The following is a 24667-nucleotide window of genomic DNA, read 5'->3' as shown; positions in this document are numbered from 1 at the left end:
GGCTCAGTGGTAGAGTGCATGTCTTGCCTGCATGAGATCCTCAGTTTCATTTTTCACAGTGCATAAAAATAAAGACAGAAATAAATAAAACATCAGAAATGGTGAAGTGGTATATTCTCTGTCTCATATGTTTTAAAAAACAAAAGACCAACAAAAAAGCTCTATTGGAGAAAAAGAAAATGGCATGAACAACTAGGAAAATTATATATATATTTGAGAAAAATATTTTTAGCATTTAACATAAAGGAAAAATTCTAGTTTGTTGTTTTACAACTATACTTCTTAATTTTTTGTTTTAAAATATATCAGTATTTACCCTTGTAAGATTATGATTGAGGTCTTTCACTGTTAGTGCATAAAGTTCCCTACTTGTAATCAAATGCTATATCTCAAAATAAAATTATACTTGGTCTCTGCTTAGATGTAGGTAAATACATTTTTAATTTATTTTATTATGGGTGGGGGAGACAGTATAATGGTTATGCAATGGACTTTCATACCTGAGGCACCAGAAGTCCCAGGTTCAATTCCCCTACTTCACCATAAGCCAGAGTTGAGTAGTGCTTTGGGGGAAAAAGAAAATTAACTTATTTCATAATTAATTAGTTAATTAATTAGACCAGATCTCTCCTCAGCTCTGGCTTATGGTAGTGCAGGGGAATTGAACCTGGGGCTTTGAAGCCTCAGGCATCAATCTCTTTGCATAACCATTAGGCTGTCTCCCCTGCCAAGGCTAAATACATTTTTTTTTTTAATTTTAATGTATTTATTTATAAAAAGGGGAACACTGACAAGACCATAGGATATTAGGGGTACAATTGCCACCACCAAACTCCATATCCCATCCCCTCCACTGATGGCTTTCCTATTCTTTTTTTTTATTTTTTATTTTTATTTTTATTTTATTTTATTTTATTTTTTTAATTAATTTTTTATTTAAGAAAGGATTAGTGAACAAAAGCATAAGGTAGGAGGGGTACAACTCCACACAATTCCCACCACCCAATCCCCATAACCCACCCCCTCCCATGATAGCCTTCCCATTCTCTAGCCCTCTGGGAGCATGGACCCAGGGTCGTTGAGGGTTGCAGAAGGTAGAGGGTTTGGCTTCTGTAATTGCTTCCCCGCTGAACATGGGCGTTGACTGGTCGGTCCATACTCCCAGTCTGCCTCTCTCTTTCCCTAGTAAGGTGTGTCTCTGGGGAAGCTGAGCTCCAGGACACATTGGTGGGGTCTTCAATCCAGGGAAGCCTAGCCAGCATCCTGGTGGCATCTGGAACCTGGTGATTGAAAAGAGAGTTAACATACAAAGCCAAACAATTTGTTGAGCAATCATGGATCCCAAGCTTGGAATAGTGGAGAGGAAGTGTTAGGGAGGTACTCACTGAAAACTCTAGTGTAATCCTGCTTTCAGGTATATATTTTGCAGTAGTTTATGGATACGTGTGCACATACGCTCTCTCTCACAGAAACTGGTGTATGTCTAGGTTATGGGACTTTGTTAGAAAGTGAACTACCTGAGATGAAATTAGAGTGTACTATAAAAGGAAAGGTCTCACCCGAGTAATGAAGCTGAAGGGTTGTCATTCCACACGTGAAGTCTCTGGATACAGTCTGAGGTGAAGCATGTTGAGATGGCAATCGTTGCTTTGGTTAGGTTGTGATCGGCGGATGCAATATTATTTGGTTTGGATTGGGAGATGCATACGGGAAAGTGAGCCCTATCCAAGGGTGCCAGGACTGGGGGAAGTAGGGGCTCTATAGTGAAGATGTGAGGTTCCTGCTGTCTTAGGGTTCAAAAAGACAATCAATAGTTAATATTATCATCACATTATTTGTTAATTGGGTTAACTTTGAAAAGTCCCTTTGTTATGGTTTGCTGTACAGTACCCAGTATCTTGTATATAGCTGTGCTATTGGAAGCTTCTAATCTACTTGGTCTAGGCTTTTGAGACAGTCCGCATATCAAATACGTAGCCTATCTATTAAAAAGATTCAGTTTGTCTTTTGAGAACCTTTGAGACATACAATTGACTTCCCCCTCTCATATTAATTAACTACTGATTTATATGTCTACATTTTGCTAGGAGTGTACATAAACACCATTCCCATCACCAAAGGACCGTGACCCTTCCCTCCCGCCCACTCCCACCCCCCACTGGCCCAGGAAGCTACATGTCTACCCCTCACCACTGGGTTTTTACTTTGGTGCCCTACTTACAATTTGATCAGGTCCTGCTTTTAGTTTCCCTTTCAGATCTTCTAAGTCAGCTTCTGTTGATGAGTGGGATCATCCCATACTCATCTTTAACTTTCTGACTTAGTTCACTTAACATAATTCCTTCTAGCTCTGTCCAAGATGGGTCAGAGAAGGTGGGTTCATTGTTCTTGATAGCTGCATGGCTAAATACATTTTTAAAATAGCTGCATAATGTGAAAATTTTCTGAATTCCTGATTAACTCTGATGAACTAGCATTTAAATACATGCTTAGCAAGAAAAAAAGTTTAAATTTTTGTTTTTAATTAAATTCATTTTCCCAGCATTTCACTGTTTTCTTTCTGACATAATAGTTATAGTATGTAATGACCACACTTGTGCATTTTAAATGCTTATCTTTACATGCCTAGTGACCTCCTCTGTTTATCAGAGTATAGATCTTTTTTGTTGTTGTTGTTAACTTAATGGCAATTTAGAGAAAACTCATGTATATTTTGCAAAATGTATTACAACCTTTACAAGAAGTTGAGAGGCCTATCTTTGACCTAATTGGAAACACTTATTGCTGCATCAAATGTTAATATCTGCTTCTTTTTAGTATAAGCACTATCATAGTTTTTTTTTTTTTTGCCTCCAGGGTTATTGCTGGGGCTTCGTGCCTGCACCATGAATCCATTGCTCCTGGAGACTATTTTTCTCCCTTTTGTTGCCCTTGCTGTTTTATCGTTGTTGTGGTTATTATTGTTGTTGGATAGGACAGAGAGAAATTGAGAGAGGAGGGGAAGATAGAGAGGGGGAGAGAAAGGTAAACACTTGCAGACCTGTTTCACTGCTTGTAAAGCGACTCCCTTGCAGGTTGGGGAGTCAGGGGGCTCGAACTCGGATCCTTACGCTGGTCATTGAGCTTCCCAACATGTGCGCTTAACCCGCTGCACTACTGCCCAACCCCCCAGTTTTTTTTTTTTTTAAACTGAATTATACATGTGCTTTCACTACTCTTACTTTTACCAGTGGAAACACTAGTTAGATCTTGAAGCTGCATTGGCTAAGGGCATAATTTGGTTCTTTTATGGGGCATTTAATTTTCATCTTTTCTGTGACCACACCTCTTGAACATGTGGAATGAAAATGTATTGTTATACTCTTCTGTGATGAAAAAAGAAAACATATGCCTTACTAGTTATGGGATAAGTGGACTGTTTATATCATAAATACATTATCATCATCCTACGCAGTCTGGAAAAATAAATGTCTCTGATGGTATGATACAACTTTCATAGTTTTCTAACTATTTGCATATGCAGTTCTCAGACACTTGGCAGTGAAAAGTTGTATCTGGGGTCTGTAAAATGCAATTTCTGTTTAGTAATAAATGAATTAATGCAGTCAGGATGATTGCTAGACAACTTGAGGGTTTGCTAAAAGCTATACTTATTCTAAGAGGGCTCTATCCTTATAGGCCATAACTCTTCAGAAGTCTTCCACCACCATAATCATTTCTGCTTTAAGTTAAGTCTGCATATCCTATGGTTATAAGATATTTGTCACTTAACTTAAGGACTTAAACTACCAGCAGTTTGCAAAGTTAATGGTGGGACTGTCAGAATGACTTTCTTTTTTTTTTCTTTTTTCTTTCTTTTTAAGAATTTATTTATTCATGAGAAAGACAAGAGAGAAAGAAAGAACCAGACATCACTCTGGTACATGTGCTGCCAGGGATTGGACTCATAACCTCATGCTTGGGAGTCCAATGGCATATCTACTGTGCTACCTCCCAGACCACAGGATGACTTTCATTACTTTAGAATGCCTACGAGAAATTACAGATTTATCCATGAGCAGCCTACACAGGTCAATGTAAAAATAGAGATAGTGGATTGGTGGTTGTTAGTTGGCAACCAAAATTGCACTCATTCTTGTGTTAACAGTGGCTACTTTACAATGATCAGAAACTTTCTCTTTATAAAAATAGTAAGTATTCAGAGAGAGAGAGAGAGAAACAAACAAAAGCACCACTACTGTGGTCAGATTTGGTGCTGAGGATTGTACCTGAGACCTCAGTACAGGCAAAACTTTACCCACTGAGCCACCTCAACAGCTGAAAAATAGTTAATTACTAATTAATGATTATTATGTGTAGTTTGAGTTAAAATCTTTTAGAACACAAGACTTGAGTGATTTTGAAAAAAAGTAAATGAAAACTTTCAGCACTCAATAAAAAACTTGTTCGACAAAGAGATCTGAAAAATCTTAGGTACTGAGGTCATATTTGGGGCTAAAAATGAAAAGACTTGATGAATAAAATTATCAGATCTTGAAATGGAGTTTCCATTTAAAGTAGACAATCTTATCATTACAAGGTGTGAGGGGAAATATATTGTGTATCATCCTGACTGGTTTTGTTCTTGAGTTTACACTGTACAAAGTTGGCAGTACTAGAATAATTTCTTCCCTTCTGGACTCTTCCCACAAATAGCTTTGTATAAAAGTGAAAATTGCAATTTCTCTTAACAGCTGTGACATCTTATGAAGATCTTGGACTGTTTGCATTTGGATTCACTGGAAAGGTAATTTTTTTCTTCCTTGATATGACTAAGACTTAAAGAAGCATTGTTTCTTCTTTTGTTCTAGTTAAGAGATAAACATATATAAGAGAAAGAAATTAGAATAAAGCGAAACTAAAGTGAAGAAAGACAATGATGGGAAGACAAAGAAGAAATCTCTTTAATTATCTTTCCTAAAAGACAACAATAAACTTTTTTACTACAGTAAATTTAACCCAACATTTAAATACTTTAATAAATTTTACCCTAATGAAGGAGAAATATTTTTCCCCAACAGGTTTGTCTCTGACTCTACCATTCCTGGGGGCCATTTTTTTAATAGAGTGAGAGAGACTGAGAAGGAGAAAGACCTGCTGCACTCCTCTACCACTTGTGACACTTTCCCCCTGCAGGTTGGGATCGACTGCTTGAACCTTGGTCCTTGCACATGGTAATATGTGCCTTTTACTAGGTGAGCTGCCAACCAAACAGAGAAGTAATTTTAAAATAATAACAAAGGCAAAAACAACAAGGGCAACAAAAGGGAATAAATAAATATGAAAAAATATAATAACTATTTATAAAACTAATGGAAAAATCACTTAAGAGCTGAACAGTGCTAAAAGATATCTAGCAATCCTTACATTTATAGGTGAAGAAGTTAAAGCCCAGAGAAATGAAGGGACCTATTTATCTATAATTACATAAAGCCAGATACTATATTTTAGAACTCCAGACTCTAAATTGACGGCTTTTCCTTTAAGATGAGCAAAAGCTGTATTTATCAGACATTCATCTGTAATAGTCATATTAAAATAATTTAAGAGGAAAGGAAATCAGGAATTAAATATTAATGTTAGTGCTGTGATACTCTTTTATTTTTGAAGCTCTGCCATGCTTCTAAAATCTCATTTTCATGTTGACTCCATTAGAATCAAATAGAACTTCTTAAACCTAGTGTTTGTGATTTTTGTTTGTTGTGTTTTTAATTTTACCATTTATCTTTTTTTTTTTAATTTAGTTGTTTTTTTTTTTTTTTTTTTTTTTTGTCTCCAGGGTTATTGCTGGGGCTCGATGCCTGCACCATGAATCCACTGCTCCTGGAGGCCATTTTTTTCCCCTTTTGTTGCCCTTATTATTGTATCATTGTTGTGGTCATTATTGTTGTTGTTATTGATGTTGCTGTTGTTGGATAGGACAGAGAGAAATAGAGGGAGGAAGGGAAGCCAGAAAGGGGGAGAGAAAGATAGACACCTGCATACCTGCTTCACTGCTAGTGAAGTGACTCCCCTGCAGGTAGGGAGCTGGTGGCTCTATTACGCTGGTCCTTGCGCTTCGTGCCATGTATGCTTAACCCGCTGCACTACCACCCGACCCCCTTTAATTTAGTATTTATTTATTGTTACCGAACACTGTTCACCTCTGGCTTACGGTGGTACGGGGGATTGAATTTGGGACTTTTGAGCCTCAGGCGTGAGAGTCTATTTGCATAACTATTATGCTATCTACCCCCCATCTGTTTTGTTTTTAATTTTAAAAATTACTACTAAATAGCCAACCTTACATCTAAGAAATGAGTCTGGGGGTGGTGATGATACATCTATGTGACAGAAAGACCTGTACTTACATATTAATTTTCCTTTTTAAGTATAAGAGGGAATTTTATAGTATAATATGTAGACTAATGGTTTGGAACTTAATAACTTGAAACTTGAACAAAATGGAGACTATATTACTTGAGGGTAAAATAGTTTGTTAATCTTCTCTGGTAGCAATTTTTCTTTCCTGAGATCACACTATTTGGAGTAATCATGATCAGTTTTCTACATACACTTTAAGAAGAAAGATAGAGTGTTATTTTTCTAAGAAAACCCTCTAGGACCCGTAGAATGAGTTCATCAAGTAGTATGTGTCCTGCATGGCCCAGGTTTAAGCCCTGGCATCACATGAGAGCAAGTTATCACAACACATGGGGAATCTTTGGTTTTGTGATACTCATCTCTCACTGAATGAAAAAGTCAGCCCAGGAATGGTGAAATCATGCATGCATAGTGTTCTGACTCTATAAAAAAAAAAAAAGGTGAAAACTCTCCAACTTAATGTGATATATAAACATGAGTCTATCAGTGTCATCACTATTATACATTAATACTGTAACTTGGTGGCTGAAAGGTGGTAAGATATAAAGCAGGACAGTGTTCAATAAACAGGAACCAAGAAATAGGAATAGAGCAGAAGAGATTAGGGATCTTGGGGGTGGAAAGAAGCTAGTAAGTTCATGTTAGATATGTTGCAAGTGGCTCATGACTTTAGTATCTTTTGCCTAAGCTTGATAGCTAATATGCAAGTGGACTAAAAATATTGTCTGGGAAGATGATATCAGAGTTGAGAATAGAACTGGGCAGCTGGATTAGGACAGAGAGTAACTCCCAAACTTGAAGAAAATATAAATAACCATTAACTGCTTACCCCATTGATCTGACCCAAGACAGACAGACAGACTGACTTCTTTACATAGGGAGTGAGAATGTGAGAAAGAAAAAAAAAAAGAGTATGAGAAAGGGAAAAAGAAGAGAAAGATAGGAAGGAAGGAAGGAAGGAAGGAAGACAAATCACAGTGGGGTTCTCTGAATGTCAGGGAGAGCAGTTTTGTTTGCATCTCAGAGTTGAGAAATATACCTCATTATACTATTAGTAGTGAGAGAAAAGAAGAGACATGGAATAGTGGACACATGGCATACATCTCACAGTGAAGTTCTGCTTAATGTCTTCTGTGTCTCTCTGCTTTAATCTCCATGCAGGCTCACTGTCCCTCTATTTATTGGGTATGTGTGCATATAGCTATGTCAGGTATAAACATCTTTATTTTTAAAATTTTTATTATCTTTTTTTTATTTGATAGAGACAGCCAGATATTGAAAAGGAAGGGGAGATAGAGAGGAAGAGAGACAGATACTTGCAGACCTGCTTCACCACTTGTGAAGCTTCCCCCCTGCAGGTGGGGAATGGGGCTTAAATCTAGGTCCTTGCACATTGTAATATGTGCTCAACCAGGTGTGCCACCACCCAGCCCCACATCTTAAGGGTATACAAAAATATTGACACCTTAAAGGTGTGTATATAAACATCTTGTGGGCATGCATAATTGAATGATCTCTCTCATATTATATAGACCACTTTTTGCCAGACTTGTTATCTCCTATTCTGCGAATATATTAGATTTTTATGTTTACTCTGCAAATCCTGACCTTCCCCCAAGAATGTAGATATAATTCTGGGATATCAGATAAGTCAGGCTTCATATTAGCCTGAAGGTCTGTTGACCACTATCTGTGTTTACCCTGATCTGGCCAAAACACCCCTGGAGGCTGGAGACAGAACTACCGAGATAACAAAGAATTTTTGTCATGCCTGGTATAATACATAGCTGTTAGTATTTAGTAAAAATAGTTCAGCAGAGAAATAACAAGCATTATACTTCTGTATCAAGAAGTCAAGGGGTATCCAACATAGATGGGCACCACAGCACCAAAGCTTCTTCCAGTGCTGTTTTACTTCCAAGTGGTATACCATGATCTTGTGCTTATGCAAAAGCAGGAAACTTCCCATCAGCTCCAATATTTTGAGCTTTTTAAAAATATTCATTTTATTTATTTTTTTTATTCCCTTTTATTGCCCTTGATGTTTCATTGTTGTAGTTATTATTGTTGTTGCTATTGATGTCGTCGTTGTTGGATAGAAAAGAAAGAAATGGAGAGAGGAGGGGAAGACACAGAGGGGGAGAGAAAGATAGACACCTGCAGACCTGCTTCACCACTTGTGAAGTGACTCCCCTGAAGGTTGGGAACTGGGGACTCAAACCGGGATCCTTATGCCGGTCCTTGTGCTTTGTGCCACCTGTGCTTAACCCGCTGCGCTACTGCCTGACTCCCTATTTTGAGCTTTTTAAGGAAGATTTAAAAAAAGAAAAATTGTCCATAGTGGTCAGGAATATAACTCAGAGGGGAGAGCATAATACTTGCCTGCTTGAAGGTCCAGGTTTGAATCCTGGCACCATGTATGCCAAAGTGGAGGAATGTAGTCCTTGTTTTCTCGTAAAATAAATGAATATTTTAAGTCTATAAATTGATTTATTTAGCAAAAAATTTATTGGGCATCTGTCATCCCATTATAAATATTAAAGACAGATATGTTTTTTTTTCCATAAGACAAAGTTTAACAGTGCTCTGGTAAAAAATATAAAAGAATTAAGTAAATACAATATATTTAATTTTTTAATTTTTTATTGGGGAATTAATATTTTGCATTCAATAGTTTGTACATGATATTTAAATTTTTTTTTCTCGGGCCATTTTTTTTTTTATTTAAGAAAGGATTAATTAACAAAACCATAGGGTAGGAGGGGTACAACTCCACACAATTCCCACCGCCTAATCTCCATATCCCACCCCCTCCCCCGATAGCTTTCCCATTCTCTATCCCTCTGGGAGTATGGACCCAGGGTCATTGTGGGTTTCAGAAGGTGGAAGGTCTGGCTTCTGTAATTGCTTCCCCGCTGAACATGGGCGTTGACTGGTCGGTCCATACTCCCAGTCTGCCTCTCTCTTTCCCTAGTAGGGTGTGTCTCTGAGGAAGCTGAGCTCCAGGACACATTGGTGGGGTCTTCAATCCAGGGAAGCCTAAAGACAGATATGTTAATATGATTTTCTAGATATTAAAAGCTTGAATTCAGTCAAAAGTGAAAAAATAATTACCACTAAGTTGATATTTTAATGATTTCTGCAATATTAATAGGAAAGATTCCCAAATCTTATGCTTGACTAACAATAGATATCCAGTGTATGAAAGATGGTATGCAAAAGTTCAAAATTATATTTGCACAAATAACACTTTAAAGTTAAATTTTAAAGGGGTGGATATACAAAGCTTTTTCTTTCTTTTTTTCCCCTTATAAAATACTAGAGTAACAATAATCAGATTTTCCTTTAAAGTTTTATTTTTGAGAGTAAGGGAGAGAACAAAGTACTGCCTAGCACTGGTGTATGGTAGTGCTTGGTTTTAGACCTAGAGCCTCAGGGGCCTCTGGCATGCAAGTTTTGTGCACTACAGTTGTGCTTTTCCCCTTGCTGATTACCAAATTCTTCTATTTTAAATCCTTCTCTGTAGATCCCAAGACTCCTAGGTCCTAACAGATGGAATTCTTAGTAGAAAAGGTTCTGAAGGATGATCTGTTCCCACTCTGTAATGGACAAAATGATGATAAATAGCTAGACAATTCCAAGTATATATCAAATGTCTGTATTTACCAAGATTTGAATGATCAAAAGACTAAACTGGAAACAATGTTTAATCATTTCCTCTGAGCACATCTGATTACCAAGAATGGATAAAGTACTGCTTTGGATTTTTGCAGAGTCTCATCAAAGATCACAAACTTGAGGCTGGTCTTAATCTTCAGGCATATTTTTTTTGGCTCAAATCTATATTTTTAACTGCCAAGTCAGAGCTATGAAATTTTCAAAGAATTTAACTTCTGACTTTACTTGAAAATTAGGGTATCTAGCTACAATGGATCCACCTTCTCACGTATCAGCAGCTGACTGGTCAGAGCTGATTAGCTGTTGTTCCATTTTGAAAAAGGAAGATTGTTCACCACTGTTCCATAGGTTTTACTCTCTTGTGTAGTCTTACACTCAGCTCACCTCTTATTACTGAATTTGGAACATTTTGCATTTTGTTTACATTTTCAGATCTGAGAATGCTTGGACTAGAGTTTTTTTGTTTTTTTTTTAATCTGTACTTGTACAATGGAAATATTGCCAAGACTATAGGATAACGGGACATTTCTACACAATTCTCGCCCCCAGAACTCCGTATCCAGTCCCCTCCCTTGATAGCTTTCCTATTCTTTATCCCTTTGGGAGTATGGACCCAGGATCATTGTGGTATGCAGAAAGTGGAAGGTCTGGCTTCTGTAATTGCTTCCCTGATGAACATGGGCGTTGACAGATTGATCCATATTCACAGCGTGTCTCTTTCTTTCCCTAGTGGTGCAGGGCTCTGGGGAGGCAGGGCTCCAGGATACATTGGTGGGATTGTCTGCCCAGGGAAGTCAGGTTGGCATCATGATAGCATCTGGAACCTGGTGGCTGAAAAAGAGTTAAGATATAAAGCAGAACAAATTGGTCTATTTGCATAATCACTGTTTTACCTGGGTCCCGCCCTGCCTGCAGGGTATTGGTTAAATTCCCACTGGTTAGATGGAAGTTTGGGACTTTTTTTTTGCTCCGCCCCCTCCTAGTCATTTCCTTTCGCTGGCCACTTCCGGTGAAGAGATGCATAAAAGGCGATGTATCTGATTAATAAACAAGATACTGCTTCCCAGCTCAGCCATGAGTCTGTGGTCATCTGTCTCCCACCTGCAAAGCTAGACCGGCGCCTAATCATGAACCTAAAGGCAAGAATGAGATGTTTGTGAAATGACAGAGTGCGATCCAGAGTAACGCCAAGATAGACTGGCTGGGCTTCATGCCGGATTCTCGTATCGCCAAGCTGCACATTAAGCTCACGTGAGGCCGAGGCATGGTGTAGATGGAAAACAGATGATACCATTTTTGCAGTGCTAGGGATTAGTCGCCATTTTTTACAGTAATCAGATATCTGAGACATGTCTTTCATGAGTGTTTCCTCGAGGATGTCAAACTTGGATGCCTGAGTTGCACAGCAGATGTCATCGGCATAGATGAACTTCCTTGAAGAAGTTTCTGGGAGGTCATTGATGTAAATATTAAATAGCGTAGGAGCCAGAACAGAGCCCTGGGGGAGGCCACTTGAGACAAGTCTCCATCTGCTAGACTTGTCACCCAGATGCACCCGGAATCTTCTGTTTTGGAGAAGAAACGATATAGTGTTGGCCACCCATGGAGGCAGGCATCTTGAGATCTTGACTAGGAGACCACGGTGCCAGACCGTGTCATAGGCTGCAGCAAAGGTGGGCGCGAGGAATAACATCATTGCAAGACTGGCCAGCTCCTCATGGGCGCGAGCGCTTCCACACTACGATCATCATCTCTGGCATTATGCTATTCCACTGCAGAATACTGTGCCCCAGTATGGTTCCGTAGCCCCCATGTCCACTTGGTCGATTCCAAATTATATTCCTCCATGAGGATCATTTCTGGAACCATCCGTTCCACCCCGGTTCCATGGCTGCCAGTTCTTAGCAGCATCGCCCCGCCAGATATTCGTCGGGATGCGGCATCATCTAAGTTCATTTCCCACGTCTACGCTCGACCGGACCTGCCAATATACGCGGATATCTTCACCTACCCTGTCCAATGCTTGACATCTCATCACCCAATCTGGTCCCCTATGCCTACACTGAACTTCTCTGTTCCAGACTCTTGGAAACAGAGTTGGCAGTCAGCTGAGGTAAAGAACAAACACCTCATCACAGACCCCTGCAAGCGTCAACCCGGCTTTGACCTAGCACGTTATGACTGGGCCCTCCTCAATCGCTATCGAACAGGCCATGGCCGGTGCGCCGCTATGTTCCATCTCTGGGGAGCCAGAGACGACCCAAACTGCCCCTGCGGCTACAGACAGACTATGACCCACATAGTCAACGACTGCCACCTCTCCAGATTCAAAGGAGGTCTCGAAACTTTACATCAGGCTCAACCTGATGCTGTTGACTGGCTACGGAAGAAGGGCAAACACTAGAAGAAGAAGGCAAGAATATTGCAGATGAAGATTTGGTATCTCCAGTTTGGAAAAAGCTAGAGTCTATTTTAGGTATATTACAAGGGGCCCATTACTTCACTAGCTTTTGCCTGAAACTGACATCTTATATGCAAGTGGACCCAGGTTATTGTCTGGGGAGATGGTGTCATAGTTGGAAAAAGGACTAGAAAGCTGGATCAGGGGAGGGAGTAGCTCCCAAACATGGGGAAAGTATATAAATATTGTTAACTGTAAACGCCATCAATTTGATCTGGGGCCCATACTCAGCACAGGAGCCTACGTAACCTCTGCATCCCTGTAGTTCTGAGCTGGTCACAGCTAGTAACATTCCAGGCTGCACTAATTTCAGGCCCCATCTTCCTCAGGTAGTAGGTAGAGAAAGTTAGAGTTTTGGGAGTCTGGTGGTAGTGCGGCGGATTAAGCGCACGTGGCATAAAGCACAAGGACCTGCGTAAGGATCTCAGTTCGAGTCCAGGCTCCCCACCTGCCTGGGAGTTGCTTCACAAGCAGTGAAGCAGGTCTGTAGGTGTCTTTCTCTTCTTCTTTCTGTCTTCCCCTCCTTTCTCTATTTCTCTCTGCCCTATCCAACAACAGCGACATTAATAATAATTTCAACAATAAAACAAGGACAACAAAAGGAAATAAATATTTTTTAAAAGAGTTTTGTTGTTGTTTTGTTCTTTAAAAGTTTTGTGACTGCCAAATTATATATCATTTTCTTTTATGCAATACAGCATTAGCTTAGAATAATTTAAGTTGTCTCTGCTAAATATAAATAGTAAAGCAGTATGGTAACATCAGTAGGAGATAGAGTAGACCAGATAGATTCAATTTGAATTTTTTGGTCCTTTGATAATCACTGGGTATTAGTACATATATATGTGAATATATATATGAAACAGTTTGGACTGTTTAAAATGACTGCCAAGAATATGTTCAGAAGCATTTTTTATAGTAACCATGGAACTATTAAAGGTTTTTTTATATGATGACTATTAGCCATATATATATATTACAAATGGATGTCAAACTTTTCTATTTTCACTTGACTTATGCATCTGTTTTTAGTAGCAGTTACTGGATTTTAATAAAATAGTTATTATTTTACATTACTTGTTGTTTTCGCTGGGCTGGCTTCACAGGCAGGTAACAGATGACCCGGGACTCATGGCTGGGTTGTACGCAGTATCTCTTTATTCATGCAGGACGCAGCACAATCTATACCAAGCTAAGCTAAACTAAAAACTACAAACAATCTTGTCCTTATAAATATACTAGCCCAGTAGGATGGGAACAGGATTCGACGCAGAGAGGGTGGAGAGAAAAGTGACTGGTGAAAATCAGGGTATGACAAAGAGAGGGGGCGGAGCAGGTGAGAATTCTACCACTGAACCACCAATGCCCTGGTAGGAAGGTGGTGCTTGTTAACAGAGGTTATGTAAATAGAATACAGTGTTATGTAAATAGAATGCATGGGGGATTAAACCAAATGAAACAGAAGGGGTTTTTAAAAGCAGAATTATGGGAGTTGGGCTGTAGTGCAGGTGGCACAAAGCACAAGGACTAAAGTAAGGATCCCGGTTCGAACCCCGGCTCCCCCCCTACAGGGAAGTCGCTTCACAGGCGGTGAAGCAGGTTTGCAGGTGTCTATCTTTCTCTCCTCTCTGTCTTCCCCTCCTCTCTCCATTTCTCTCTGTCCTATCCAACAACGACAACAACAATAATAATTACAACAATAAAACAACAAGGGCAACAAAAGGGAATAAATAAATAAAATAAATATTAAAAAAAAAAAAGCAGAATTAGAAGCGTACCAACAATTACTTATCTTTTCAACTCCTAAATATATTTATTCTTTTATAGGTGGTAGTGGCAGGCACCATAATAATACAGAATATTGGAGGTGAGTATTAAAAGTACACTATTCATGCAGAGATGTGATAGAAAATGTTTCTTCCTCATTTTTTTTTTCCTTACTACAGGTCTAATTCAGAACATGAATTTCTGCAGACATAGTATATTTAGAAAGCCTGTTTGAGGGAGTTGGGCAGTAGCGCAGCAGGTTAAGCGCAGGTGGCGCAAAGCGCAAGGAGCAGTGTAAGGATCCTGGTTCAAGCCCCCGGCTCCCCACCTACAGGGTAGTAGCTTCACAGGTGGTGAAGCAGGTCTGCAGGTGTCTATCTTTCTTTCCCCCTCTGTCTTCCCCATCTCTCTTAATTTCTCCCTGTCCTATCTAACAACGACATCAATAACAACAACAATAATAACTACAACAATAATAACTACAACAATAAAGCAACAAAAGGGAATAAATAAATATTTTTTAAAGAAAGAAAGTCTGTTTGATCTCCTCATTTGTTAAGATCTTTTTTCACGCCCTTGTAGGACAAGTAGCGTCTAAGTTCAGTTTCCTTTATACACTTGATTTCAGTCTTGTTAGTCCTAAAACACACTTCTAAAGTATTGGCTCTCAGAAGTTGTGAAAGTGAGGTACCATTTGGAAAATTCTCCAAGTAATTCTAAAGTATTTCTCCTCTACTTTTGCTTTAGATACTTACTGTTTTAGAAGAAATGGTTTTCTATGGGATATGGTCAGGTTCAGACATGCCAATGATGATGATGATGATGATGATGATGGTGGTGGTGGTGGTGGTTTTCCAACAGGGTTGTAGCTGGGACTTGGTACCTGCCTGGCTCCACTGTTCCTAGCAGTCCCTTTCTGTCTTCTCTTCCTCTCTCTTTTCTTTTTTCTTTGATAGAAGGTTAGAGGGAGAAAGAGAAACCTACAATAGTACTCCAGAGCTTATGAAACATCCCCTACAGGTGGAGATGCTATGTCTTTTTATAATAACTTAAAAATGACAAAGTTGTTTTAAAAGAAAAGTGGATAAATTTTAAAAATGAACAATAATAAAGAAATCCTAACCTTTCATCTTATCTCCATTAAATGTGATACTAATATTGTAAACCATGAAGAAATAAAAATTGCATGGTCCAGGAGATGGTGCAGTGGATAGGGCATTGGACTCTTAAGCATAAGGTCCTGAGTTCAATCCCCACAGCACATGTGCCAGAGTTGTGTCTGATTCTTTCTCTCTCCTCCTATTTTTCTCATTAATAAATAATTTTTTTTTAAAATTGCTATTGATGAAATACATTAAACACATTCAAAATATGGAAATCATATTTTTGTATGTAAAAATTCCAAAAAGTTTTAAAATGTTTTGATTTTCTTTTACTATTTTTTAAAATTATACTATTGCCAAATAATTGCTCTTAGTTGAAAGGAAAATCCACAAGGGTTAACATTCACTTAGATCTTACATAACATTGTATGACCAGTGGAATCATTTTTTTTTTCATGAAGTTTTTTCATTTTTTTTTTTAATAAAGTTCTACTCTGATGCTCTAGAGAAGATCTGAGCCATTTCACTTTGCATTGTTCAACCAAATTCCATCTGTAATGGGTTTTTGTCTCAAGAAATAATTAGCATTCCAACAATAAATTGTACCGGTTATAGTTTTGGAAATCATGTTTTGGAATATTCATGTTTAAATTCTTTGAATAGTCATAGAAAAAAGTATTATCGAATGAGAAGAATGCTTTTAGATGCCATACTATATAATTTCCTTCTATCATACAACTTGACATTAGCAGTCAGGAAAACCAGTTTCTGGATTTATAAAATGTCATTATTTTGAAATCTGCTTTGGAATACTTTATTTCATTTTAGTAAATATGTATTGCTTAACCATGTTGTATTAATGTCTCTACTATGAATTGATTTTTTCAACACCTCAGTCTTTCTTTTTTTCCCTCTTGTTGTTTTTCATTGTTTTTATTATTATTACTGTTGTCATTGCTGTCATCGTTGTTGGATAGGACAGAGAGAAATGGAGAGAGGAGGGGAAGACAGAGGGGGAGAGAAAGATAGACACCTGCAGACCTGCTTCATTACCTGTGAAGCTACTCCCCTGCAGGTGGGGAGCCCGGGGGCTCGAACCAGGACCCTAACACTGGTCCTTGCACTTTTCACCATGTGCACTTAACCTGCTGCGCCACCTCCTGACCCCCTCCTTAGTCTTTCTGCATGAATATTAGGAACCAAAAGAGACCCAGGATTGAGCCTAACCCCCACTGCACTGGAGGAAACTTAGGTGCTGCGGTGCCTTTCCTTCTTTTTGTGTCTCTACCTTTCTTTCTTCCTCTCTCTATTATGAAAAACATTAATTAGTATAGAAGAATGAAAGCCCAGTGCTACAAAAAGAAATATTTATGTTTATAGAGAGACAGAAAGGAGAGAGACCTCAGTACCACTCCAACACCTTGGACCTCACCTGGTGCTATTCATGATGGTCTCATGTGATACTTGAATTCAAATCCATTCATGTTAAATGCACACTTTACTAGATGAGCTTTTTACTGACTTTGTTTAACATTTTATGTAGAATTTTCAGTTCAGGAATTTGGATCTAAAGGTGTGACCCTAGCACAATGCCCACTGTAGTATTTTTGTTATCTTTCATGCTCATCCCTTCCTTGTTCAGTCTTGTATATAACTGTTATTACACATGACTCTATTTTAACATTTGCTAAAATATTATTATATTGAAGCTATTTCTGTGTGTTTTTTTCCCCCAGTATAGTAAGCCTCCCCAAGACAAGGATTATGTCTCATTTTCATCTCTAGTCCCAGAACTTACCACTCTACCTGGGGACTTGCTAAATGTGACCTGTCTGAACTACTTCTAGGTGTTTTAGCAAGAAGAGAAAAGGGGATTGCTAGGATGAATTTTAATGAACTTTAAATACTCAAAAAACTGAAAAGGAAATGCTTATTTTGAAAGATACTAGATGATTTAATATTGTCCCAGAAGGAAGAACTGATTCTAGTGAGTTGAAATCTATAGTAAGACTGGTTTGTGTTCATCTGGAATATTTTGGTAACTAAACTAGGGGATAACTGGGATGCTTGTTCTCCTTTCACTGTGCTTCTTATCCCTGAGGATATTCAAATAGAGGTGACTGCCAGTTGTCAGAATGTGTTAGAATGGGTTCCTCTATATTTCTCTAACTTTATTGATTTGTTTGTTTGCTTGTTTTAGATTGTGGTTTTTGTTTTGTTTTGTTTTGCCTCCAGGGTTATTGCTGGGACTTGGTGCCTGCACTACGAATTCACTGCTCCTGACAGCCATCTTTCCATTTTGTTGTTGCTGTTATTATTGTTGTTGCAGCTGCTGTTGTTATTGTTGGATAGGACAGAGAGAAATTGAGAGAGGAGGGGGAGACAGAGCAGAAGAGAAAGATAAGAAGGGAAAGATAGACACCTGCAGACCTGCTTCACTGTGTAGGAAGTGACCCCTCCTGCAGGAGTGGAGCTTGGAGTTCAAACCAGTACCCTTGTGCCAAGTCCTTGTGCTTTGTACTATGTGCGGTTAGCCCGTTGCACTACCACCTGGTCCCCAATTTTTTTTTAAGGATACATAAATATTTCTTTTCTTTATTTTGGAAAGAGATGGAGAGAAATTAAGAGATAGGGAGGAGATAAGTAGGGTGGGAGGGGAGAGAGAGAGAGACCAATCTGCAATACTGCTTCACCATTTATGAAGCTTCTCTCCTGCAGGTGGGGACTGGGGTCCTTACACTCTGTAATGTGTGCACTCAACCAGGTGCGCCACCTTCTGATCCATAGTTTTTTTTTTTTTTTTTTTTTAAGTAATTTAGAAGCAACACAATGCAAATCTTTACTATAATAGAAATGGAAGCTTGCCGATTCCCCAGGACCCCGCCCCACTAGGGAAAGAGAGAGACAGGCTGGGAATATGGATCGACCTGCCAATGCTCATGTTCAAAGGGGAAGGAATTACAGAAGCCAGACCTTCCATTTTCAGACTTTCCATAATGATCCTGGGTCCATACTCCCAGAGGGTTAAAGAATAGGAAAGCTGTCAAGGGATGGGGTGGGATATGGAGTTCTGGTGGTGGGAATTATGTGGAGTTGTACCTCTCTTATCCTATGGTTTTGTCAGTGTTTCCTTTTTATAAATTAAATTAAATTTAAAAAAAAGAAATGAGAGCTTGATCTTGTGAACAGAATGCTGGTTTGATGTCAGATACTTTGAATTTTATCTACTCCAGTCTCTGCCTTTAGGTTGTTATATGTTTTGGGGAAATCCTTCCCTCCTTTTCTTGACTTCAGTTTTTCTTCATTAAATTGTTGACCAGTAGGGAGTTTAAGGTCCCTCCTTACCCAAAACTTCAAATGTTACTCTGGTACTTTGGGAGACATGCTTGTACTTTTAGAGCATTAAAATATTTTTATTACAGGAAAATTCAGTGGGAGGGTTAAAGTAATAATTTTCCATGGTTTAGAAGATGATTTGGTCTTTTCCTAGGTGTCTTTAACAAATCAGAAATTAGGGAGTCGGGCGGTAGTGCAGTGGGTTAAGTGCACCTGGTGCAAAGCACAAGGACCAGGGTAAGGATGCTGGTTCGAGCCCCCGGCTCCCCACCTGCAGGGGAGTCACATCACAAGCGATAAAGTAGGTCTGCAGGTGTCTGTCTTTCTCTCCCCTTCTCTGTCTTCCCTTCCTCTTTCCATTTCTCTCTGTCCTATCCAACAATGATGACATCAATAACAACTACAACAACAGTTTAAAAAAGGGCAACAAAAGGGAATAAACAAATATTTTTTAAAAATCAGAAATTATTGCTCAGCCAGGTGTGCCACCACCCAATCTGGAAATAAATTTCAAAATGCTTTATTATTATCTCTTTTGTATAAATAAGATCTAACATTACCCAATACTTTCAACCTTTTAATTTTTATAAAACTATATTATTCTAACCTGTAGTCATTTCATGGGATTTCAAGTTTCTATCATTTACACTGTATATATGAAATTGTCTCGTTAAGGCAAGTTATTAGGCTTCTAAGTAGACCTTTTAAAGACTTTCACTCATTCAACAAATATCTTTTATTGAGTTCCTCTACTAAAAACTAGGTCAAATTAGAAAAGTAAATGGAAAATTTTAGTGAATATGAATTACGCCTATAGAAATTCTAAACAAGAACTAGCACATGTATACTTGTAAAGAGGAACTTTACAAGTTTTTTGAAGAGGAACTACAATGTTACTTCTTCAGAATGGACTTTGACTTTATCTGTGTTAATTAGAAATATTTGGATATTTGTAAGATAGTGTGAAATGTATAACCTTAGATTAAATTATTAAAATTCTTACAAACTTGCTGTTTACAAGATAGTTTAGCTAGCATTTTAGAAAAGCTAGAGAATGTTCATTCTTAGGATAGATGGCCTACACTGATTGTTTGGAACTGAAAAATTATAGATTATATTTAGCTCAAGTCCTACTGGATACTTTAATTTAATATAGAGTAATTCTTCAAGATTGATGATATCTTCATAGAGGAATAGAACAGTATTCAGAGGGTGTCAGTAACTTGTTTCCCTATAACCCTTAATGAAAGCTGAATTTAAATCTCATTCTATCTACTTCAAATGCTATTTTTCTTTCTGCTATAATATAGTAAATGTTTGAAAAGATGAAATCTTAGGGATTTTTAATACTACTAGGGGACAAGACTGTGTTTCCACTTACTTTTCTAATTTGACCTACTTGTTAGTAGAGGAACTCAAAAGATATTTGTTGAATGAGTGAAAGTCTTTAAAAGATCTACTCAGAAGCCTAATAACTTGCCTTAAAGAGATAATTTCATATATACAGTGTAAATGATAGACAGAAACTTGAAATCCCATGAAATGACTACAGGTTAGAATAATAAAGTTTTATAAAAATTAAAAGGTTGAAAGTATTGGGTAATGTTAGATCTTATTTATACAAAAGAGATAATAAGAAAGCATTTTGAAATTTATTTCCAGATTAGGTAATCTGTTTTAGCTTAATACTTCTGGTTCTTATTTTTTTTTATAACATTTGTACATTTCTTAGTTTTCTTTATTGTTGTTTTATCATTACTGTACTGGAGCTTCATTTCTCCAGGATGACTTTTTTTTTTTTTTTTGAGAGAGAGAGAGAGAAAGAAAGATACCACAGTACCAAAGCTTTCAGTAAAGTGGGAACCAGGCTCAAACCTAGATTAAACACATGATAAAGCAAGTATGCTGGCAAAGTAAGATACCTTGCTAACGGGAGTTGGGCAGTAGCACAGTGGGTTAAGTGCACGTGGCGCAAAGCACAAGGACCAGCTTAGGGATCCCGGTTCCAGCCCGCGGCTCTCCACCTGCAGGGAAGTAGCTCCACAGGCGGTGAAGCAGGTCTGCAGGTGTCTACCTTTCTCTACCCCTCTCTGGCTTCCCCTCCTCTCTCCATTTCTTTCTGTCCTAACAACAACAACATCAATAACAACAACAATAAAACAAGGTCAACAAAAGGGTAAAAAAAAAAAGATATCTTGCTAGCTTCATTTCTGTTTTCTTCATTGAATCTGTGATATCAAGAGACCTATAAAAGCAAAATGAGTGGTCCGGGAGGTAGCACAGTGGATGGAGCACTGGATTCTCAACCATGAGGTCCCGAATTAAGATCCTGGCAACACATGTACCAGAGTGATGTCTGGTTCTTTCTCTCCTCCTATCTCTCTCATGAATAAATAAATAATTTTTTTAAAAAAGCAAAATGATGTTTGGTCATATTAGATACATGAATTTTTCTTTTAAGAACAAACCAGATTCGTCTTATTATTATTCTTTTTTTTTTTCTTGCCTCCAGGGACCTTTAAAAGCAAAATGATCTTGGATTATATTTGGTCAGTATTAGATACATGAATTTTTCTTTGAAGAATAAACCAGACTATTCCTTATTCCTTTTTTTTTTCCATGCCTCCAGGGTTATCACTGGAGCTTGATGCCTACACTATGAATCCTCTGCTCTTGTGGCCATTTTTTAAATTTTTATTTATTTATTTATTTGATAGGACAGAGAGAAATTGAGAGGGGAAGGGAAGATAGAGAGACAGACAGACACCTGTAAACCTGTTTCACCACTTGTAAAGTGACTCCGCTACAGGTGGGGAGCTGGGGACTCAAACCAGGATCATTGTGTAGGTCCTTGCACTTCATATTATATGTGCTTAACCCAGTGCATCACCTTCCAGACCCCCAGATTATTCTTCTCATCTCCATGTACCTAAGAAATTTGCTCCGTCATTTATGTAATTAGTACCAAGCACATAGTAGGTATTTAATAAACATTTATTGTAGGTAAGTAGAAAGGAATAAGAGAGAAAGAAAGAGAAGGGGAGGGTAACACTGGTCAGGTGCCACATTAGGAGAAAGATAATTGGAAGTTGGGGTGGTAGCGCAGGTGGCACAAAGCACAAGGACTGGCGTAAGGATCCTGGTTCGAGCCCCCAGCTCCCCACCTGCAGAGGAGTCACTTCACAGGCGGTGAAGCAGGTCTGCAGGTGTCTCTCTTTCTTTTCCCCCTCTGTCTTCACCTCCTCTCTCCATTTCTCTCTGTCCTATCCAACAACAATGGCGTCAATAACAACAATAACTACAACAATAAAAAAAAGAATAGATTGAAAAGATGACAGGATATATAAGTGAGTATACAGGTTTTTTTTTTTTAGTATTCCAAGATTATGTTATAATATATAAATATCAATAGCTAGACCAAAATTGCCATTTCAGTTCCTTTTTTTTTGCCTCCAGGGTTATTGCTGGGGCTTGGTGTTGGCACTATGAGTTATTGCTGCTAGAGGCGCTTCCTCACACACACACACCCTTTTTATAGGATAGGACAAAGAAAAATTGATAGAGGAGGGGGAAGATAGAAAGACACCTGCAGACCTGCTTCATCACTTGTGAAGTGACCCCCTGCAGCTGGGCAGCTGGGATCCTTTAGTGGGTCGTTGTGCTTCATACTATGTGCTCTTAACCCAGTGTGGTGCGCTACTTGCTGGTCCTAAAATTGCCATTTCAGAACTTCATCTATATTCTTTTTTTCTCAAATATTTTATTGGAGAAACAGTAGTTTACAGAATAATTGTTGACACATGGGTACAATTTCTCATCTCCCCATTATAGGTATCTACACATCATTCCCGTCACTAAAATCTTTCTTCACCATTATGTCATCATTTGTTTTTATTGGATAGAGACAGCCAGAAATTGAAAGGAATGGGGGGATAGAGAGGAAGAAAGACAAAGAGACCCTTGCAGCCCTACTTCACCACTCATGAAGCTTTCCCTTCACAAGTGGGGTCTAGGGGCATGAACCAGGGTCCTTGTGCACAGTAACATGTGCGTTCAACCATGCATGCCACCACGCAGCCCCAAACATCTTTTCTTGTGTCTGTTGGGCAACTGAATATTTAATTTTTTTCTTTTCTTTTTTTAAATATTTATTTATTTATTTATTCCCTTTTGTTGCCCTTGTTTTAACTGAAATATTTCTTGGGTGAAGATTCTGCCCATGTTCTCACCCCAATTTAAAATAGATTGTTTGCTTTTTTATTGTTTTGTGAGATATTTATATATTCTGTAGAGTCTTTTTCTGTTTTGATGATGGTTCCTCATGTGCATAAGCTTTTCAGTTTGATGTAGTTCCACTGGCTAATTTTTGCTTGTTTTCTTTGCTGCTGGTATTTAGTCTTCAAAGACATTTCCAAGGCAAACAATAAGAAGTGTTATACCAATGTTTTTCTCTATGTAGTTGGTGGCTTCTGGTCTATTATACATGCCCTTGATCCACTTGGAGTTGATTTTTGTGTATGATAATATGGGATTCTCATGTCTCATTCTTTTGCACATCTCAACCCAATTTTCCCACTACCATTTGTTGAAGGAACTCCTTTTGTCATGTAGTCTTTTGGGCCCCTTTATCAAAAATAAATTCTCCGTAAGTGTAGGGTAGCATACAGTAGATATTTTAAGGGAAGAACCTACTGTCATAACTTCACAGAAATTCTTAAGGGGCTAGTTAGTATTCTTAGCACTAGTTCATATTCTAGTAAGTTGGCTGGAAAAATCCACTATCTTTGAATTATCTTTAAATGATATAATGGAAAAAATATGACTCAACTAAACTTAGTGCTATTATTCTAATATCAGGGAAATGTTTGCCTCTCATGGAAAATTATGTAGTAAAATACTTCTTAAAAACAAATCTTAGGGGCTGGGTGGTGGCAAGCTAATTGAGTGCACATGTTACAGTGCACAAGGACCTGGGTTCAAGCCCCCAGGCCCCTACAGGGGGGAAAGCTTTGCAAGTGGTGAAATAGAGCTGCAGTGTCATTTTGCCTGTCTTCTTCTCTATTTCCCCCTTCCCTCTTGATTTCTGACTGACTATATCCAGTAATTAAATAAAGATAATAATAATTTTAAAAAAATCCTGATGTTCTCCAACACTAAGGAGTAAGGGGCATGAAAAATGCCAGATATCCCCTATCTGCTTATTTCCTCGGGAGCAAGAGAGGGTTTTTTGGTTTTTTTTTAGTGTTTTTTTGTTTGTTTGTTTTTGTTTTTTTATTTTTCCCCTTTGTTGCCCTTGTTGTTTATCATTGTTGTTATTGCTGTTGTTGTTGTTGTTGGACAGGACAGAGAGAAATGGAGACAAGAGGGGAAGACAGAGATGGGGAGAGAAAGATAGACACTTGTAGACCTGCTTCACTGCCTGTGAAGTGACTCCCCTGCAAGTGGAGAGCCAGGGGCTAGAACTGGGATCCTTAAACCGGTCCTTGTGCTTTGCACCATGTGCACTTAACACACTGCCCCACAGCCTGGCAACGAGCAAGAGAGTACTTTAGTAGTCATTGCTACTCTTGATATAAAGTGAGAAAAGAAGCATTTGGAATTTTTTTAAATTTCTTTATTGAGTGATTGATAGGTTACAGTTGACAGTAAAATAAAGTAGCTTGTACATGCATAACATTTCTCAGTTTTCCACATAACAGTTCAACCCCCACTAGGTCCTCCTCTGCCATCATGTTCTAGGACCTGAGCACTCCCTCCCACCCCAGAGGTTTTACTTTGGTACAATACACCAACTCCAGTCCAAATTCTGTTTTGTGTTTTCCTTTTTGCTCTTGTTTTTCAACTTCTGTCTGAGTGAGATCATCCCATGTTCATCCTTCTGTTACTGACTTATCTCACTTAACCATGATTCCTTCAAGCT

General features: G+C 38.4%; 1 protein-coding gene and 2 long non-coding RNA genes across 8 annotated transcripts in view; 1 reads left to right on the top strand and 2 right to left on the bottom strand.

The window, feature by feature from the left end:
- LOC132533432 (uncharacterized) overlaps nt 1-24667 on the bottom strand; it is a 941342-nt gene that overhangs the window by 19109 nt on the left and 897566 nt on the right. The window lies entirely within an intron of this gene.
- The window catches only part of LOC132533434 (uncharacterized), a 117777-nt gene that overhangs the window by 11771 nt on the left and 81339 nt on the right, over nt 1-24667 (bottom strand). The window lies entirely within an intron of this gene.
- SLC38A6 (solute carrier family 38 member 6) overlaps nt 1-24667 on the top strand; it is a 93557-nt gene that overhangs the window by 21995 nt on the left and 46895 nt on the right. For 5 of the 6 annotated variants that reach the window (XM_060174884.1, XM_007519270.2, XM_060174887.1 and 2 more), the window contains 2 exons: nt 4734-4786; nt 14369-14408. The exons of the other annotated variant lie outside the window; for it this stretch is intronic. In XM_060174884.1, coding sequence (XP_060030867.1) covers nt 4734-4786; nt 14369-14408 — 93 coding nt within the window. The remainder of the gene's footprint in view (nt 1-4733; nt 4787-14368; nt 14409-24667) is intronic. 6 annotated transcript variants of the gene reach the window in all.

Source organism: Erinaceus europaeus, chromosome 16, assembly GCF_950295315.1.
Source record: "Erinaceus europaeus chromosome 16, mEriEur2.1, whole genome shotgun sequence".
NCBI classification, from domain to species: Eukaryota; Metazoa; Chordata; class Mammalia; order Eulipotyphla; family Erinaceidae; genus Erinaceus; species Erinaceus europaeus.
This window is presented reverse-complemented; position numbering and strand designations above follow the sequence as displayed.